The sequence below is a fragment of the Salvelinus sp. IW2-2015 genome, linkage group LG9 (genome assembly GCF_002910315.2).
Source record: "Salvelinus sp. IW2-2015 linkage group LG9, ASM291031v2, whole genome shotgun sequence".
NCBI lineage: Eukaryota > Metazoa > Chordata > Actinopteri > Salmoniformes > Salmonidae > Salvelinus > Salvelinus sp. IW2-2015.
Genome location: NC_036849.1, coordinates 25,618,636 through 25,627,316, shown reverse-complemented (window position 1 = coordinate 25,627,316; position 8,681 = coordinate 25,618,636). Strand labels below are relative to the sequence as shown.

The following is an 8,681-nucleotide window of genomic DNA, read 5'->3' as shown; positions in this document are numbered from 1 at the left end:
CACGGCATTGATTTGAGTCTGGACTATACACGGCACATCAGCAATAGAAGATAATCAACCACATCACTAAAACAGTTTTCTACCAACCTGGGTGTCCCGACTGGGAACTTTTCTGGGAGGGGTGGGAGGATGATTGGGTGATTGGATTCAGTGCCTTGGCCTTTGTCTCCTGTTTAGAATTGACACTTTAATGGTTAACAATGACCATTTAATGTGGATATGTGGGTCGTGTTTCTCTGGTGTGTGACATACTGTTTTAGTATGTGGGATACTTCTATTGTACTGGCGTGTGTGTTAATGTTTTAGTATGTGGGATACTTATATTCTACTGGTGGGTAGGTTAATGTTTCATGATGTGGGATACTTCTATTGTATTGGCGTGTGTGTTAATGTTTAGATATTGGTATGTGGCTGATGATTGTGTTGATGAAGGTCGTATATCATTGCATTTCATTTCCTCTACTTCCTGTTACCCATCACCCGCCAGGGCCTGACGGACAGTAAGATTGTGGGCGGAGGCTCACGGTTCAGCCCCATGTCGGTCCTTCCGTTGGCCCAGCCAATCACAGCTCAGCCACGCCTACTCCCAGAACTCCCTGCACCGCAGCGTCAGTCAGCTGATCGAACAGGACAGGAAGTCTCTGATGGGAGGGAAGGGACAAGACTCTGGGCTGGTGAGAGGGGGAGGGACAAGACTCTGGGCTGGTGAGAGGGGGAGGGACACACCTCTGGACTGGTGAGAGGTGGAGGGACAAGACTCTGGGCTGGTGAGAGGGGGAGGGACACGACTTTGGGCTGGTGAGAGGTGGAAGGACAAGACTCTGGACTGGGAAGGAGGGGGGACACAACTCTGGATTGGTGAGAGGTGGGAAAGGGGAAGTAGAGGGGACACAACTTTGGACTGATGAGAGGTGGGAAAGGGAGAGGAGAGGGGACAACTCAGGACTGGTGAGAGGGGGAGGAGGTGGGAGGAGTAGAAAGTCAGCTGAGCTGTGACAATATAATGCTTAAATCCCACTGATGATCTCACATTGTGTTCCATTATATGATCTCCTAACCATGATGTTGTTTCTGTTGCAGTATGTGGAGGATGATGAGTTTGTTGAAGCCATCAAAGCCTTCAGCTCTGTGAGGAAGGAACACACCATGTTCACAGACACACACCTCTAGATGGGGTCCCCCCCCCACACACACTACAACCACCAACATCTGGGCTCTCGACACACTACAACTGAACTGAAAACCCAGAACTCAACTTACTAACCCCCAGCAGTCAAAACATGAACACAAACCATGGACCTCAAACTGAAACCATGAACCCTGAACTCAAGTTAGAATCCCAGGCTTTCTAAAACTCCTATACTCATCATTATTACTTTATGCCAACTGCCATAACCTGGAAACAGCTAAACATTTCAGCAAGTGTGGAACTCAAAGCAATGCCTCTCACCTCTTTCATTTTTATCATAACAGTTAACCTACTGTAAGTGTGTGGTAACTGTGCCTAGTAAACCTAGCATCAATGACATTTTTAATGGTATTTGTGACAAGACCATTTTTATAATCAGTGTAAAAGCCAACTGTTTATGTGAATGAACTATATCCACAAATGTATCATCTGACAGTATTTGGTTGATCAATGTTGTGGTAAGTGGTTGACGGAAGTTTTGATGTGGTAATAGTTTTCTTGAGGTTAACCATAGTGCTGTGTGGTGCTTCCACACACCTAACATTGTGTTTCAAACTACACTACATAACCAAAAGTATGTGGACYCCTGCTCACCAAACATCTCATTCCAAAATCATGGGCATCAATGTGGAGTTGGTCCCCTCTTTGCTGCAATAACAGCCTCCACTCTACTGGGAAGGCTTTCCACTAGTTGTAACATTGCTGTGGGGACTTGCTGTGCCCGACCTCACAAAAGCATTAGTGAGGTCGGGCACTGATGTTAGGCGATTAGGCCTGGCATTCCAATTCATCCCAAAGGTGTTCGATGGGGTTGAGGTCAGGGCTCTGTGCAGGCCAGTCAAGTTCTTCCACACCGATCTTGACAAACCATTTCTGTATGGAGCTTGCTTTGTGCACGGGGGCATTGTCATGCTTAAACAGGAAAGGGCCTTCCCCAAATTGTTGCCACAAAGTTGGAAGCACAGAATCGTCTAGAATGTCATTGTATGCTCTAGCGTTAAGATTTCCCTTCACTGGAACTAAGGGGCCTAGCCCGAACCATGAAAAACAGCCCCAGACCATTATTCCTCCATCACCAAACTTCACAGTTTGCACTTTTATTCGGGCAGGGAGCGTTCTCCTGGCATCCAGCAGACCCAGATTCGTCCGTCGGACTGCCAGATGGGGAAGCGTGATTCATCACTCCATCACTCCAGTCCAATGGTGGCGAGCTTTACACCACTCCAGCCGACTCTTGACATTGCACATGGCGATCTTACGCTTGTGTGTGGCTGCTCGACCATGGAAACCCATTTCATGAAGCTCCCGACAAACAGTTCTTGTGCTGACGTTGCTTCCTGAGGCAGCTTGGAACTCGGTTGTGAATGTTGCAACAGAGGACAGACGATTTTTGTGTGGCCTCTACGCACTCCAGCACTCYGCAATCCCATTCTGTGAACTTGTGTGGCCTACCACTTCGCGGTTGAGCCATTGCTGTTCCTAGACGTTTCCATTTCACAATAACAGCACTTATAGTTTACCCGGGCAGCTCCACAGGGCAAAACTTGTTAGAAAGGTGGTATCCTATGATGGTGCCACGTTGAAAGTCACTGAGCTCTTCAGTAAGGCCATTCTACTGTCAATGTTTGTCTATGGAGATTGCATGGCTGTCTGCTCGATTTCATACACCTGTCAGCAACGGGTGTGACTGAAATAGCCGAATCCACTCATTTGAAGCGTTGTCCACATACTTTTGTATATATAGTGTATCGTAGAGATTTTCAGCAAGTTTTCTTGGTACAGTAAATAATGTTGTCGTTTTGTTTTTTTACACTGGCAGTATTAATTTATTAATGTAAAAAGTATTATATATATATATATATATATAGTGTTTTTTTTTCTTTGTATGTGGTCTGGCCTATGTTCATAATGTCTTATAACTGTGTTACATATCTCCATCTTCAACTTAGTCTTGAGTCAGCTGTTTAGCCCAGACAACTATGACAATCCTTAGGCCAGACAATAGTTGGTTTGAGGAGACATCCTCCAGAGCAGGGATTCCAAAACTAGGTCCTGGGGCCCCCTCCTTGAGTGCACGTTTAGTTTTTTTGGCCCTAGCACTACACAGCTGATTCAAATAAAGCTTGACAATGAGTTGGTTATTTGAATCAGCTGTGCAGTGCTAGGGCAAACCACAGGACCTAGTTTGTGAAGCCCTGCGCTAGAGAGATGGCACATGGTTGGCTGTACAGTTGGATGATCTGTGTAGCGACATAGCTGAAGAGAGACAGGCCGCTCTAGTGTCCTAGTTTAGATCTCTCTCCCACTCCTCTCCTGCACCTGGCCTGGTTAGAACATAGACAGTGGCCAGTTGAATAAAACTAATTGACTCTTCTTGTGTAGCTTTGTGTAGAGAGCTAGGCACCAAAATTCTAGGTACTAGAATGCTTTTTTACTTTTTCATGATAAGACACGTCATATTGTAATGAATTCGTTTTTTTGAATGTCTCCCGATTAATAATGTATTTGAGAAATAAATATTGTGGTGTAACTTAAATAGTGTGATACGCTGCTGTTGTTGGTGTTATTAAAAACCAGTGGCTGGTAGATGCACGCACTTTGGCCGGAATTCCATCTGATGCCACTTTTGTCGGCAATCCAKGTTTTAAAGGCAACTTTCCAGCGTTCGCGGAGACCACATTCACGGTAAACGCTGCATATATCGGGTCATTACCTTTAAATGGCACGTGGTCCAAAAATCCACGAGCTAATTCAATCCTGACCTTTAATATAGACACTCTCCCAACATCAACATTAAATGTGTGGAAACCAAAAGGATTGGAGTGAGGCATAAAAATGTGTGATATGTATGACACAGTTGTCAGAGTTGTGGTTGGTGTTTGAGGAAAGACAGAAGGCTGATATACTGGGTATTGTGTTTTACTCCATCAGTATAGACTAGAGGAGACGTCAGAGAGGACAGAAGGCTGATATACTGGGTATTGTGTTTTACTCCATCAGTACAGACTAGAGGAGACGTCAGAGAGGACAGAAGGCATGATATACTGGGTATTTTGTGTTTTACTCATCAGTTACAGACTAGAGGAGACGTCAGAGAGGACAGAAGGCTGATATACTGGGTATTGTGTTTACTCCATCAGTACAGACTAGAGGAGACTTCAGAGAGGACAGAAGGCTGATATACTGGATATTGTGTGTTACTCCATCAGTGACAGACTAGAGAGACGTCAGAGGGAACAGAGGCTTATAATATGGGTATTGTGTTTTACTCCATCAGTAGCGACTAGAGGAGACGTCAGAGAAGACAGAAGGCTTATATACTGGGTATTGTGTTTACTCCATCAGTACAGACTAGAGGAAGACGTCAGAGAGTACAGAAGGCTTATATACTGGTATTGTGTTTTACTCCATCAGTACAGAACTAGAGGAGAGTCAGAGAGGACAGAAGGCTATATACTGGGTATTGTGTTTTACTCCATCAGTACAGAGCTATGAGGAGACGTCAGAAGAGGACAGAAAGTCTATATCCTGGGTATGGTGGTTTTACTCCATCAGTACAGACTAGAGGAGACGTCAGAGAGGACAGAAGGCTGATATACTGGGTATTGTGTTTTACTCCATCAGTACAGACTAGGGAGACGTCAGAGAGGACAGAAGGCTGTTATATACTGGGTATTGTGTTATTACTCCATCAGTACAGACTAGAGGAGACGTCAGAGAGGACAGAAGTCTATATACTGGGTATGTGTTTTACTCCATCAGTACAGACTAGAGGAGACGTCAGAAGAGACAGAAGGCTGATATACTGGGATGTGTTTTACTCCATCAGTACAGACTTAGAGGAGACGTCAGAGAGGCAGAGAGGCTTATATATATGGGTATTGTGTTTTAACCTCCATCAGTACAGACTAGAGGAGACGTCAGAGGAGGACAGAAGGCTTATATTACTGGGTATTGTGTTTTACTCCATCAGTACAGACTAGAGGAGACGTCAGAGAGAGACAGAAGGCTTATATACTGCGGTATGTGTTTTACTCCATCAGTACAGACGTAGAGGAGATGTCAGAGCATGTACAGAAGGCTTATATACTGGGTATTGTGTTTACTCCATCAGTTACAGACTAGAGGAGACGTCAGAGAGGGACGAAGGCTGATATACTGGGTATTGTGTTTTACTCCATCAGTACAGACTAGAGGAGACGTCAGAGAGGCAGAAGGCTGATATACTGGGTATTGTGTTTTACTCCATCAGTACAGACTAGAGGAGACGTCAGAGGACAGGAAGGTGAATATACTGTGGTATTGTGTTTTACTCCATCAGTACAGACTAGAGGAGACGTCAGAGAGGACAGAAGGCTGATATGACTGGGTATTGTGTTTTACTCCATCAGTACAGACTAGAGGAGACGTCAGAGAGGACAGAAGGCTGATATACTGAGGTATTGTGTTTTACTCCATCAGTACAGACTAGAGAGACGTCAGAGAGGACAAAGGCTATATACTGGGTATTGTGTTTACTCCATCAGCTACAGGACTAGAGGAGACGTCAGAGAGACAGAAGGCTATATACTGGGGTAGGTTGTGTTTTACTCCATCAGTACAGATAGAGGAGACGTCAGAGAGGACAGAAGGCTGATATACTGGGTATTGTGTTTTACTCCATCAGTACAGACTAGAGGAGACGTCAGAGAAGACAGAAGCAGCAGTTAATAGTTACAGAACACACACCTATTTCATCTCAACGCAGGGTAACAATTCCTATGACAGGTGGTACATCGAGACATTACACTGACAAAGCCTTATGAAAATGTCATCATCTACCAACAGATAAACAGAATGCACGTCAACAACAGCGTTTTGTGGAGAAACCAATATTAAAACCACACTAAACTGTATGAAGTTTAGACATATGTAGTAGGTGACAGATAGGCATACATTTATCAACGTACCCAGCGTTGTCTGAACCTTGAGTTTACACACATCCACAGATCCCTCTAGTGGAGTCCCATTGTAGTAACTCACCCTGGCCACCCAAACCCCTCTACCAAGCAGTAGAACTGGAGCTGCAAAACTAAGGCCTTCCATTCAACAAGTATTAGGTCCTTCATGTCAACCAATTCACATCACAGACACACACAGGCCTAAGGGGATGGTATTTCAGCGAGCCATGTAGCTGTCAGTTTTGTTTTTATGTCCCTTAAAAAGGGACACACCAAACTGGCAGTTATGACTGTTCCCCAACTCAAGGATGCCATTTTGACAAGGGCAATAGTAGCTGCACYTTCACAGGCACATTCACAGCTATTGTCAAAGTTGTAAAAAGTGCTTGTAGCAGACAGTATGGCCCTTGGCAGCTCACACATTCAGATGCAGCAACATCACTTTATTACACTCATAAATCACACTGCTATCAAATGCCATTTTCAGACAACAAAGTTGCTAACGTCTCTAAAGGGAAGGTTACTCTCCTGAGGTCAGCGATGCTGCCAAGTGTGTTAAAGACACCGTCTGGGACACACACACACTCTGACAAGAGTATCCACACCAAGCTAGTGCTTCCTCCCTGCGCTACCCACTGAAATATAACAGACATGTTGATCACATGACAGTCTGTCCAAAGACTATGGCCTAGATTCATTCAGATCAAGCATTAAATGGCAATAGTGGACACCCGCATAGCTGTTCTTTTGGTGGTGTCGTAGGTATAACTGCTTAGAGCTGTCAAATCAGTGAGCAGCTGCTCGTGTGGTCATTGTCGCGAAGCCCGTCACACCCATCCCACTCGCGTTAGAAGTTCAGAACGAGAAAGTGTTGGCTATATAGAAATAATGACGCTCAAATTGAGAAATCATTAAACTAAATAATACGGATTTATATCAGACTAACAAAGGTGTATGTTACAACACACATTCCCATGGAGCTCAGGTGGTAGAGCATGGAGCTCAGGTGGTAGAGCATGGAGCTCAGTTAATAGAGCATGGAGCTCAGTTGGTAGAGCATGGAGCTCAGGTGGTAAAGCATGGCGCTCAGGTGGTAGAGCATGGGGCTCAGGTGGTAGAGCATGGGGCTCAGTTGGTAGAGCATGGAGCTCAGGTGGTAGAGCATGGAGCTCAGCTCAGGTGGTAAGAGCATGGAGCTCAGATTGATAGGAGACTCTTGAGGAGCTCAGTGTTAGGCATGAGCTCTCGAAGGCTGGATAGAGCATGGAGCTCAGTACTGGAGAGAGCATGGAGGTCAGTGGTAGGCTAGGTGGACTTCAGTTGATGAGCATGGGTCTCAGTTGGAGAGCTGGAGCTTCAGGGGTAGAGCATCGGGTGGGCAGGGACTCAGTGAGAGCATGAGCTTCAGGTGGTAGAGAATCGGGCTCAGTTGATAGAGCAATGGAGCTCAGTGGTAAGACATGGACTCAGTTGGAGAAGCAGGAGTAGCGGTGAGCTGGGCTAGTGATAGAGCATGAGATGGAGCCAGGAGCTAGTGTAGAGCATGGAGCTCAGTTAAGAGGAGCCTGGTGGAGATGGCCTGCATGCCAGGGTGGTTTGATTCCCACAGGAATACGAATAAAGTATGAAAATGTAGCACTCACTACTGTAAGTTGCTCTGGATAGAGCTGTGAAATTACTCAAATGTAAATAAAAGTTCAAACTGTAAAAGCTGATGGGATTATTACTAATGCGACTCGCGCACCCAATGGCAATGTCCGTGATATGTAGACACAGGAGCCATTTGCTAATTGACACCTCCAACATTGCCTAATAAAAAACAATGAAACTGCTTGAATCTATCCCATGAGTCATCAAGTTTGTTATTGCTGATGGAGAAAGCTGCACCTGTCAGCCTGACCATTGAGAGCCCTTGGTGTTAGGTCAGAGCGTGCTAGGGGGTTCTAGTTGTCCTATTTCTATGTGGTCTGCCTTGTATGTTCCCAATTAGAGGTGGTTGATTACGTTGTTCTAATTGGGGATATTAAGTTCTCCATTTCCCACCTGGGTTGTGGATATGTTTGTTTTGTGCTGTTGCACCACATAAGTCACGTTTGTGCTTGTTTATTGTGTTAAAGTTCACTAAATAAATGTGAACTCAACAACACGCTGCACCTGTCCGTCATCAGGCACCGTGAAGAATCCCACAAAGGACCAAGCAGTGTGTACGAGGTAAAAGGAGTTTTGGACAGGGAAAATCATGAGGGTGGGGGGGGGGGGTGCTGAAGAATGGCGGGGTGGAACCTTCCTTGAAGGAGACACAAGGAGGAATGAACAGCGCGACGCCGGATGCGCGACACACGCGCCTTGGTCCGTCATTACAAGCACCGTAAGTCACCCCTATTACCAGCTTTACAATACAACGTTTACGCCAGGTAGTGTGAAATACTAACTGCCAGCTAAACCCAAAGCTTGAATCCATAGGTTATAAATAGGTCCAGTCTTAGACTTCATCCTGTTCAGCGAGCTCAGACACACAGGCAAGCAACAGGTGAATAACAGATGTGTACTAT

The 8,681-nt window shown here is 45.3% G+C and overlaps 1 protein-coding gene across 2 annotated transcripts in view; it reads left to right on the top strand.

Annotated features, from left to right (window-relative positions):
- The window catches only part of LOC111968352 (usherin), a 10,517-nt gene extending 6,817 nt beyond the window's left edge, over positions 1-3,700 (top strand). For both annotated transcript variants that reach the window (XM_070445234.1, XM_070445233.1), the window contains 2 exons: positions 488-674; positions 1,081-3,700. In XM_070445234.1, the coding sequence (XP_070301335.1) occupies positions 488-674; positions 1,081-1,094 (201 nt within the window). In that variant the 3' untranslated portion in view covers positions 1,095-3,700. The remainder of the gene's footprint in view (positions 1-487; positions 675-1,080) is intronic.
- Positions 3,701-8,681: the final 4,981 nt, after the last annotated feature.